Source organism: Bos taurus, chromosome 29, assembly GCF_002263795.3.
Source record: "Bos taurus isolate L1 Dominette 01449 registration number 42190680 breed Hereford chromosome 29, ARS-UCD2.0, whole genome shotgun sequence".
Taxonomy (NCBI): domain Eukaryota; kingdom Metazoa; phylum Chordata; class Mammalia; order Artiodactyla; family Bovidae; genus Bos; species Bos taurus.
Window position 1 is genome coordinate 36,104,238 of NC_037356.1, and position 12,237 is coordinate 36,116,474.

Here is a 12,237-nt window from a genome sequence, read left to right on the forward strand (position 1 = left end):
ATATTGTCCCTAAGAATTTAGAAATTCATAAAATAAGGTGACTGTATCAATTAATGTCTAAAGGTGAATACAAAATGGATCAAAGAAGAGATAGTTAAATTATCCTTAAAGAGGCAGAATGAACCCTCCCAAGTCAAGATCAATGGTTCCCAGAGTTCAGAATTTCAAAGACCCAGCAAAATTAAAGTAAGAATTAATGTTTCCAAATTTTAATTTGCCAAGTGAAATCATTTTTTAAACGCTGCTGGCAAATAAGAGACATTTTAACACTCAAAAGCACAGGAAGAACACAGTCTTAGAATAAAGTCCTGTGCATTGAATACATTTGACTTTATGAAGACATACAATGTCTTAATTTTTCCTCATTTTTCCCTCTGATGATAAAAAACATCTCCATGTCAGCTACCTTGACATTTTTAAAGAAAAGATGTGTCTGTCAGAAGGAAGATTGGTCAGCAATATAGACTGAGAGAGAAAAAAGTCACAGAGGAAAACTGATAGCAGCTTTTCCAAGGACTGTCCGGAGAGAAAGCCACAGCCAAATATGAATTTGATTTATCTGGAGCATATGTTCTGAGTCCATGCTCATCAAAGCAACTCTCTGATCAGCATTTAGTTTCCCAAATAGGTCTTTCTCTAGCTGGAGGGGTCTGGTTCTCGACCAAGGGTCCATGGACACCTAAGTGGTTCATAGGTGGGCTGCAGATAATCTACAACCAAAACTATACAGTAAATTTGTTTGTGTGTACACTGCTGTTGTTGTTGCTGTTGTTTAGTCATTCAGTCGTGTCTGACTCTTTGTGACGCCATAGACTGTAGCCCACGAGGCTCCTCTGTCCATGGGATTTCCCAGGCAAGAATACTGGAGTGGGTTGCCATTTCCTTCTCCAGGGGAACTTCCCAACCCAGGGATTGAACTCGACTCTTCTGCATTGGTAGGCGGATTCTTTACCACTGAGCCACCAGAGAAGCCCCATGTATACTGTGGCAGGGCCTAAAAAGAGTCAGTAAGTCCTTGTGGGACTCACAAAAAGAGCAAAAATTTCACTCATCATGCCAGGGAGACCATTCCATTTTACATTAGTTACTGTTTCCATGACAAAAGTGTCACTCCAGATTTATACAACTCTCCTCAGTCTAGTTAACATGAACTCATGTGCTGAGAAACGGGTGAGCTCTTGGTGTGATTTGAAAAAAAAAAAAAAGCCAGGTTTCTGAGGCCACTAAACTACCGTGTTACACACTGAGGCCTCTTGGGCAGTAATCAGTCTTCCCCTGGGCACATCTCAATATCCCAGGCTAGTTAAGAATATCTTTCTTAATTTAAATTTATACACTCTGTCTTCCAGAGGCAGGCCAGAAGAACCCAGTGAGGATAAAAACAAAGGTAGCAGGTGCAATACAACAAAATAATTTATGGCAGGGAATTCCCTGGCAGTCCAGTCGGTAGGACTCTGCTCTCACAACAGAGGGTATGGATTCCTGGTCAGGGAACTAGGAACCCACAAGCTGTACAGCATGACCAAAAAAAAAAAGAATTTCATAACACATTCATTATGTTATTCTCTCCCTACTTGAGGATCAACAATCATGAAGACTCATATACTTTCTAAGAAACACATAAAAAGATGATTAATTATCTACATGTATCTATATGTATGGGCTTCCCTGGTGGCTCAGTGGTAAAAGAATCTGCCTGCCAATGCAGGAGACGCAGGTTCCATCCCTAGGTCAGGAAGATCCCCTGGAGAAGGAAATGGCAACCACTCCAGTATGCTTGCCTGGAGAATCCCATGGACAGAGGAGCCAAGCAGGCTACAACCCATGGGGTCACAAAAGAGTCACACATGACTTAGTGACTAAACAACAACACAAGAAATACATATATGGATCCAGAAGGTTCACTGTAGTTATTAATTGAATATATCTTTCTTGAGCATTTGCTATAGCCCAGCCTCCTGTGCAAGACATTAAGGATAATAAAGACTAGGACCCAGCTTTTGAGGAATTCGTTGCCTACTAGGAAAAGATGGTGAACCAATAATTAAAATAAGCTATGCTATAATACAGTACCACAGATATTATGGGAAAACAGAAGACATACTTCTAACTCAGATATGAAGAGTTTGGAGGAAGAGTTTGGAGTTAGAGTTTGGGAGGAGGGCGGGGGTGGTACAGCATGGGAAACAGGAAAACCCTCCAAGCAGCACAGCTTACCGGAGTGACCGCCTTCACTTGGCCAGTGGTGACCGGAGTTGCCACACCACTGTCTGTAATCACAAACTGACCTGGGGGAAGTGTCATCATTTGAATCTCTGATGCTGAAAAACAGGAAAGAACCACAGTTCGGTAGTCTCAGATTTCAATACAAGTGGTAAAAACAAATATCTCACCAGTGACCACTTTCCCTACTGAGTCATTTTCCACCGGTTTGCTTGCTCCCAGAGTCTTATGTTGATGTGATTAGATAATACAAGGAGACAATTCATTATTTTGAAAACTGGTAAATTAAGGAGATGAGCCAAGTATTTAAAGCATCTATCCTGCCGTTCCTGTGCAAATTGTACCCCATAATAACCTGACAGTTAATGTAAAATTGTTTTCATTGTGGAAGTTTCCTAGCAATAAGTGTATAAAGGATGATAGAATCAATGGACTTCCCTAGTGGTCCAGTGGGTAAGACTCTGCTCTCCCAATTCAGGGGGCCCGGGTTCAATCCCTGGTCAGGGAACAAGGTCCCATATGACGCAATTAAAGAATCCCGCGTGCTGCAGCTAAGACCTGGTGCAGCCAAGTACATAAACGTTTATTAAAAAAGAAGAAGAGTGTGATAGCATCAGAACAGCACAACTCTGCAGTGTCTAATGAAATGGCAGGGTAAAGGAAACAGACAAGCGTCATGTGCCTCCGGATGGAGGTATACATCAACAGCTATGCAGTGTTTGGGGGGAAAAAAATAGAACCTGATCTGATCAAGCCTCTAGATTTAACTGCCCATCAATAGGAAATAAAAGAGACAGAGGAAAGCATCTTAAATGACAGACAATGCAGGGATGTCAACAGCAAAATCCAAAAGGGAACACAAGTGACCCAGTTTCATCAGCATGTTAACTGCAACTTGGGAGAAAGAAAAAGAACACATAAACCAAACGAAACTGAACAGACATGATCGATGGCAATGTACGGGCCCTTATTTGGAACCCAATTTGAAAAACCAACTGTTAAAACATTTATGAGACAGTCACAGAAATATGAACCCCGGACATTTGACGGTATTAACCAATTACTGTAATTTATTTTTAGGTGTGATAATGAGACTGGAGTTGTGTTTTTTTGTTTTCACTGCCTTGATTTTAGAGATAGATACTAACATTTATGAATGAAATGATATGGATTATATTATATAGTTGGAGGACTGGGAGAGAATGACAGTGGGTACATATCAAATAAGACTGCCCGAGAGCTGGTAAGTGCTGAAGCTGGATAATTGGTACAGGGAAGTTCATTACTGTTCTGTTTGTGTGTGTGTGTGTGTGTGTGTGTATTTCTGTGTTTATATATATGGTTTTTGGGGGGTTTTCCCCCCGCATTGTGCACCTTGTGTGATCTTAGTTCCCCAACCAGGGATCAAGCTCACACCCTTCACAGTGAAAGCGCCAAGTCCGAACCACTGGACTGCCAGGGAATTCCCTATTTTTGTATATTTTAAACTTTTTTTTTCCAAATAAGAAATTTCAGATTGTTTCACCAGGTTAGAATGCTAGTTCTTACTATGACTACCATGACTGTCGGCATCATTCCACATTCTTCTCACCGGAATAAACTGAGTGTAAATGTCAGTCTATTTACCAGGATTACTGGGATTCATCATGAGGAGGAGACCTTTCCTGACACACACTAGGCCCAGCTCTCGTTGTGACCACCAGTATTTAAGAGGACAGATTGTAAAGATAACTAAACTGTAGCGTTTGAGCCTGTCTCCACACCAAATCTACATAACACAGCCTAAGATCAATCACAGAAAGATGGTCCAAAAAACAAAATCAGTAGTAAGACAGAGACCAACACAGCCCCTGTTCTCCTAGTTCCTGCTATGGAGCTCTTAACTGTTACTATTCCTGTTTCTTCCATGTCCTCAGTGATAAAGGTCTCATACTTTTCAGCTGACACCCAAAGCTGTTGTCCCCACCAAGATTTCTACTTGTTCTGACCTTTGGCAGCCAGTCCAACTGCTTCTGGTAACACTAACCTCAGGGTTTTGAAATCAGCTACTCATATATCTGTCTCCACCTGATGCGAAGAGCCGACTCACTGGAAAAGACCCTGATGCTGGGAAAGATTGAGGGTAGGAAGAGAAGGGGACGACAGAGGATGAGATGGTTGAATGGCATCACCGACTCAATGGACATGAGTTTGAGCAAATTCCGGGAGTTGGTGATGGACAGGGAAGCCTGATATGCTGCAGTCCATGGGATCGCAAAGAGTCGGACACAACTGAGTGACTGAATAACAGTGAGATAACAGTTTCAGAGCCCAAGGCTGTCTGGTGAGGAGGAGCAGCACAGTGTGCTGGTTTAGAGTGTAAACTCTGCGCCCAAGCTGCCTGGGCCCTAGTCCTCTGCTTAGTAGCTGTGTTCCTTGGATGAGTTACTCTGTGTCCAATCTGCCTTATCTATAAAATGCAAGTACTGATAACTTATCTAGGAGGCTGCTACGGAGAGTAGATGTGATATAGATTCAGTGTAGAATCCTTCCTGGCACACAGTAAGAGTTTAATGAAACTTGGTTAGCATGATTATTGTGTGGTGTTACGTGTATGAAAGTCAATATTCATCTTTTGTACACACAGAGTCTCGCACAGTGATTGATGTTTACACATTCAATAAACATGGCTAGAAGAGACGAATCATGACCTCAAAGCCTAAATGCAGCTACTATACTACTTAAACCACCCGCCTACACTTGCTGCAGCAATATTCCTGACTTCTCAGAAAAATGTCATTTCGGGGTGGCCCTGACATCAGACGCTGCCTGAATCGTGAAACTCATCGAGGTACAAGCTCCACAGAACGTAGAAAATGGCTAATGAACCTTTAATCCAGAAAATCGATGGTACAGCCGATGAAATTCCGCCCTGCAGCTGCAGGTTCCCCACCTGCACCCTGGAGTGCCAGCCTTACTTACAGTAGCCACGGAAGGAATTCCAGGTGTTGGGGAGGTACGTGTGCTGGACCGTGGAGCCTTGGGGAGGCTGCTGGAGGGCCTGGCCCTGTGAGGAGCTACCTGCGACGTGGGGGGGGCTGAGCCCCTGCTGAGACTGTTGTGGGGAGGGACTCAGCGGCTGCCCAGCCACCTGGAGAGAAAGAGAGTGGGATGCGTGAACTGTCAACTCGTTGCTGAAGAAAATAAATCATGCTCATGGGAATTGTAACGCTGAATGCAGAACGGTTAAAATAGTAAATTTTACTCTTGACTGCACCATACTGCATGTGGAATCTTAGTTCCCCAACCTGGGATTGAACTCATGCCTCCTGCAGTGGAAGCGCAGTCTTAACCACTTGACCGCCAGGGAAGTCCCTAAAATTAGACCTATTTTAAATAAGAACAGAATTAATGAAAAGCAATCATAACTATGAAATCCTAATTACCTTCCAAAGGATGATTATCTACAAGGGTATCCAAAGACTTAATTGTTAGAAAAGTAAATGGATGGAAGTATAATTATCTTCAATGCATAGGTTTTTTAAAAAAACCTAAGAAGCTCCATGACTTTCTTGTGTCACAAAGCTAACCTGTAACACAAACTGAAGTTGAACCCAGAAGTTGGAATCTCCACTTCCGTGCACTAGATACCCCCAAGTTAGTGGAGATAAACACAGGGACCCATTCTGTCTACAGGATAAACCCCCCACCCCCCACCACCACTGTCTGCCACTCAAGCCGTCCACACTTCAGTTCCAAACCACCTTCCTGGCCTTGTTTCCAAGCACAGTTTCCTGTCACTAAGACACCACATCACAATTTATAGACACACCACAATTTCTCATGTCTGTGTCTGTCTCACTCATTCCCCCCATGTCTTCCTCACAATGAGAGCATATTCAGATCATACAACCTCCCCCAGTTACCATGTCAAAATCATACCCTCCTCCAAGACCTAACTCAAATACCACTTTTACATGATTTTCCTTGATTCCTTGCTAAGTACCAGAGAAGGCAATGGCACCCTACTCCAGTACTCTTGTCTGGAAAATCCCATGGACGGAGAAGCCTAGTAGTCTGCAGTCCATGGGGTCGCTAAGAGTCGGGCACGACTGAGCGACTTCACTTTCACTTTTCACTTTCATGCATTGGAGAAGGAAATGGCAACCCACTCCAGTATTCTTGCCTGGAGAATCCCAGGGACAAAGGAGCCTAATGGGCTGCTGTCTATGGGGTCACACAGAGTCGGACACGACTGAAGTGACTTAGTAGCTGCTAAGTACCATCTTTCCCTCCACTGAGTTCCCATAACCTAATGACATGTCCACGTCATCCTCAGACACAGGCCCATAACCTAATGACATATCCATGTCATCCTTAGACATGGGCAAGAGGCACCCTGTAGGGATGTTGGCTGGCTCTTCTCACATGAGGCCTCCTGGACCTTGGAAATGGCCCTGTACCCACTTCCAGGACCCACACGTCTCTCCTCTGAGCGTGGCCTCCCGTAGGGGTCCTGTCTCCCACACAGGGCTCCTCTAACTGTATCCATCCATACATCTCTCCTCTGAGCATGACCTCCCATAGGGGTCCTGTCTCCCACACAGGGCTCCTCTAACTGTATCCATCCATACATCTCTCCTCTGAGCATGACCTCCCATAGGGGTCCTGTCTCCCACACAGGGCTCCTCTAACTATATCCATCCACACACGTCTCTCCTCTGAGCATGACCTCCCATAGGGGTCCTGTCTCCCACACAGGGCTCCTCTAACTATATCCATCCATACACGTCTCTCCTCTGAGCATGGCCTCCCGTAGGGGTCCTATCTCCCACACGGGACTCCTCTAACTGTATCCATCCACACATGTCTCTCCTCCGAGCGTGGCCTCCCGCAGGGGTCCTGTCTCCCACACAGGGCTCCTCTAACTGTATCCATCCATACATCTCTCCTCTGAGCATGACCTCCCATAGGGGTCCTGTCTCCCACACAGGGCTCCTCTAACTATATCCATCCACACACATTTCTCCTCTGAGCGTGGCCTCCCGTAGGGGTCCTGTCTCCCACACAGGGCTCCTCTAACTGTATTCAGGCACCTGAGACCAATGGGGTGGCCTGGATTGCCACCTGCAGGGGTGTGGATGGAGCTGAGACACATGAGCCGAGGTGTCCACATAGTACAGAGGCCCCATGAGTGCAAGAAGGAGCCTGGGTGAGGAGAAGGGGGCAGCAAGCAGCCCCTGCTTCCCACAGGAAGATAGAATAGCCGCCTCATCCCAACAAGGGACTCTGAGGAGCCCGTCCTGGCCCTCCAGCCTCTGGTTCCTTTGAGAAACTCAGAAGCGTGATGTTAGTGCACCTGAGAAACTCATGGCCCCTTGTGGGAAGAGGCTGCCTGTCTTGGGCTGGGACAAGTCACCAGAAACCTTACACTAGATGGAGGGGAGGGGCAATTAGACAGCAAGCAGCAGAGGCCCCCTCCCAAAAAAAAAAAAAATAGGAGGGCAGAGAAAGTGCATGTTTATCCTACAGATTTCCATAGCAGTTGGAGCCAGGAAAAGTGGGATACAAAAGAGGAAGCAGTTGGAGACCATAAAAAAGGGCTTCCCTGGTGGCTCAGTGGTAAAGAATGTACCTGCCAAGGCGGGAGACATGGGTTCGATCCCTGGGTTGGGTAGATCCCCTGGAGGAGGGCATGGCAACCCACTACTGGAGAAGCCTATGGACTGAGGAGCCTGATGGGCTACAGTCCATGGGGTCGCAAAGAGTCAGACACAGCTTAGCAACTAAATGACAATGACAGCAATCCTTTTCCTTACTTCCTCCCACCTCTACCTGGCCACTGCCAGTGCCAGCCGTGTGTTTGGCAGAAAAACAGATTTAATTTTTTTTAATTGTTTTTTTTTAATTTCATTTTTACTATTTTCCAGTGCACACTATTTTAGTATAACAGCTAATTTTGCACACGTCTGTAAATATTATCCCACTGCATTGTGGATACATTTAATTTTTAATTAGCGCTATCCACCTTATTTAATATCCATGGGTACTTTATGTATATTTTCCAAGGTGATCATTATGAAAGTACCTATGTCAAGCAGGAAGATAGAACATACGTATTTAATGGCTGGTGGGTTTGAGTGAAACCTTTACCCACTCAGGGTGGTGACATGCAGCCTTCATGTGTGCTCTTGTCCTGGCCCCTGTGAATGTCAGGAGAGAGACTGGGGGCATCCTTTATGGTTCAGGTCCCTTCCCTTCATGCCCTGTTTGCTTGTGCACACGTGTACATCCCTACCAGACTCTAAGCTCCTTGAGGGCAAGATCTAGAAAAGTTTCCTGCAAAGAGTAAGAATTTAATAAATATTTTGCAAGTGGATGTAGCTCTGCTTTTGGAGAAGGAAATGGCAACCCACTCCAGCGTTCTGCTTTCTCAACGAAGGTCTCTATCACACAAACACAGTAATCCTTCACAATCTCACTGCTCCAAAATTACAGAGACAACCCCTCTCTTGCCGGCCGTCATCCAGCCACCGAGGACAGGAGATCTCCAGGAGATCAGAGGTCAGGCTCCATCCAGACAGGCCAGGCTGAGCATTCAATGGTGTGTCCCTAATGCAGGCATGCTCAGTCACTCAGGGTATCCTGCCGACCCAGAGATGGAACCTGGATCTCCTGCATTGGCAAGTGGATTCTTTACCAATGAGCCACTGGAGGCAAAGATGACTCTTTAAAGGCCCCCCAAATAAAGATATCACTCCCATAGTCAAGGAGACTAGGTCTGAGATAATGTCTCTCCACTCTTAGTAGATCTCCAGAGTCCCTGAGGCCACACTATCCTGGGACTAGTCCCTGGAGCAGGGGCCAGCGTACCTGGGATGTGGACATTGCAGGGGCAGGGGGCTCGGTGACCTGGATGTGCTGCACCTGGATGGCGTGCTGTGTGTAGGTCTGAGGGTCGTGGAGCTGGGCGACATCCACCGTGGACTGCTGGGACTGGTGTGGGGAAGTGGCCTGTGGGAGGAGAAACCCAGACCTATGCTGAGTACAGTTCAGGGAAAGCCTTCCAGAGAGAAAGTGCAACTGAAACCATGTCCCCCAGAAGAGATGGGACTTCAGAGCCAGAGCTCAGTCCCAAGAGCCCACACTGAAGCCAAGCTGGCAAACTTCAGAGGAAAAGACAGCCTTAAAAATTATGTTTGCTAGCCTAGATATCCATTGGCAGACAAACGGATAAGGAAGTTGTGGTACATATGCACAATGGAAAACTACTCAGCTATAAAAAGGTACACTTTTGAGTCAGTTCTAATGAGTCTATTATATAGAGTGAAGTAAGTCAGAAGGAGAAACACCAATACAGTATATTAACACATATATATGGAATTTAGAAAGATGCTAATAACGATCCTACATGCAAGGCAGCAAAAGAGACATAGATATAAAGAACAGACTTTGGACTATGTGGGAGAAGGTCAGGGTGGGGTGATTTGAGAGAACAGAATTGAAACATGTATATTACCATATGTAAAGTAGATGACCAGTGCAAGTTCGATGCATGAAGGACGGCTCTCAAAGCTGGTGCTCTGGGAAAACCCAGAGGGATGGGGTGGGGAGGGCAGTGGGAGGGGAGTTCAGGAGAGGGGGGACACATGCACACCCATGGCTGATTCATGTCGATGTATGGCAAAAACCACCAGAATATTGTAAAGTAATTATATCCCAATTAAAATAAATTAATTTAAAAATGATGCTTACTAACCATGAAACAGTAATGTGATTTAATACTGGAAGGGAAATGAGGGAATATAGCTGAATAAGAAGCTCTCAGGAATCAAAAATCTTTTCCCCTTAAGTTTCAATTAAATGTAATGGCCTACCCTTTATCAGCTAAAAGAGATCAAAGTAGAGAAGTTGCTTTTGGTTTGTCACTCTGGATCACTAGAGCAGTGGTTCCTAACCTTATTTGTAGCACAGACATCTGTGAACATGTGGCCAAAGTAGAGACACTTTTTCCAAAATAATGTACATATGTATCACAATTTACAGACAACTTCAGATATTCAAAGATTCTTCCAAAGCCTAAAATTAGTAACACTGCTATATATTAAAAAAAAAAAACCCTCCTATAAAAAAAATACAGAACAGTCGATGACAACTTCCAATTTCCTGCTTTCATACTAGTTTTAAATCTTCAGAGTCCAGTTTATTTCAAAGCAAAACGTTTGTTCATGTGTGCCTTGAGTACAATTTCTCAGCATAATTAAGTGAAACAATAGTTTGAGGAGGATTTTTCCTTTTAGCTCCTGAATCAGTAAGAATGAGCTACTAATTACCTTGCAGAAGGAACAATTATACCTCACTATTAATAAGGTATTGATACTCAAAATTCACAATTATTCCTTATAAGCTCCCACTGATAGACATCATTCAGTGCTCAGGTAGGGGCTGATCAAACAGGCTCCTCAACAAGTAGTCAACCTGGATGCCCAAGGTAAGGGTTCAGAAGAGGCTCACGCTGCCCTGAAGTAGGGCAGGATAATGGTACAGACTGCAGCTAGTGTGCTAGCTAGCTGCACATTTTCTCTAGTGTCTAGAGAAAATCTCTAGACACTATTGACAGAAATCCCTTACACCACAGAGCCATCAACAGCAGGGGCTGTACAAATGCCTTCGACTCCCAGCTGACAGGCACAGTGATGTAGGGCCTAGCTCCAGCTCTGAGCATAGCGTGCTTTAGGTGACCCCCACTGCTCTACTGACTGACGGCAATTCGGTATTCATGCAGGTAAAGAGAAATAAACGCAGGACAGTACCGGAGCCACCTGCACCACTTGAAGCTGTATGTGCTGAGGCTGCTGCAGGCCGGATGTAGACTGTGACACAGGGATGTACTGGATTCTCTGGTAGTCCCCTTGTGGTGTTCGGTAATCCGTCGTTAAGGTCTGGGACAGCTCTGTCATTGCCTGGGTTAGCAGGTCTGTCGTCTAGAAAAATGACGAGAAGCACGTTGCTAATAACACTGCTGGTTGTAGCTATTTCAGTGCTCTGAAATCCTACAAAATTTGGTTTGTCTTGGGACACTTCCCTGGTCCAGTGTTAAGACTCTGGGTTCCCCATGCAGGGGGCATGGGGTCGATCCCTGGTTGGAGACCTAAGATCCCACATACCTCACAGCTCAATCAAAAAAAAAATTTTCTTCGGTTTGTCTTACTGGTGGATCAGGGGACTACAGATAAGTCCTAAGCACAGATAGACAAAAATCCAAAGTTAAGAAGATGTTGGGGGACTTCCTTGGTGGTCAGGTGGCTAGGACTCAGAACTCCCAATGCAGGGGGCCTGAGTTTGATTCCCAGTCAGGGAACAACAGATTCCTCATGCTGCACCTAAGAGTTTACATGTTGCAGCTGAAAGATCCTATGTGTGTTTGACAGAAATCAACACAACAATGTAAAGCAATTATCCTTCAATTACAAATAAATACATTTAGAACAAGATCCTGTGTGGCACAACTAGGATCTGGCGTAGTCAAATAGATAAATAAATATTAAAAAAAGAAAAAGAAGGTGCTGGAAGATGACCTCTCTATCTCGGTCTATCTGTGTCAGGCAGGGGAGTTAGCCCAGAGGTTCTGAGAGTCTTGGGATGAACAGGCAGCATTGAGGATTTCCTGCTGTTCCTTTCACAGACAGCTTTGGAAAGCACCGACTGGGAGACCCAGGCAGAAACATCGTGCCTCGCATAGGACACTGAAGGGTGGTGGGCTACATCTCCAGCCAATTAAACACCAAGAGACACGTGGCCTTGGCCCTGGAGCTGTGACAGGCAGGAAGGACAGGAGAGGTGCTTTCCGCTCACACTTACCACCACGGTCTCTCCAGTGGCACTGTCCGTAGTTAGGACAGCTGGCGTGGCACTGATCACAGCTGTGGTCAGAGGTGTGTGTATAGTGTTGGGGAGCTGGGCGTACTCTGGGTGCTTCTTTCGAATGTGTTGTACCATCTTGGTCTGAAAAATGGCAAAAACCAAGAATAATTA

General features: G+C 45.2%; 1 protein-coding gene across 3 annotated transcripts in view; it reads right to left on the reverse strand.

Moving 5' to 3' along the window:
* The window catches only part of PRDM10 (PR/SET domain 10), a 98,769-nt gene that overhangs the window by 3,247 nt on the left and 83,285 nt on the right, over window positions 1-12,237 (reverse strand). For 2 of the 3 annotated variants that reach the window (XM_005226842.5, NM_001191168.2), the window contains exons 17-21: window positions 12,064-12,207; window positions 11,016-11,186; window positions 9,076-9,216; window positions 5,185-5,353; window positions 2,218-2,321 (exon numbers count right to left, since the gene is read on the reverse strand). In XM_005226842.5, the coding sequence (XP_005226899.1) occupies window positions 2,218-2,321; window positions 5,185-5,353; window positions 9,076-9,216; window positions 11,016-11,186; window positions 12,064-12,207 (729 nt within the window). The remainder of the gene's footprint in view (window positions 1-2,217; window positions 2,322-5,184; window positions 5,354-9,075; window positions 9,217-11,015; window positions 11,187-12,063; window positions 12,208-12,237) is intronic. The other variant, XM_005226844.5, reaches the window with a different exon arrangement.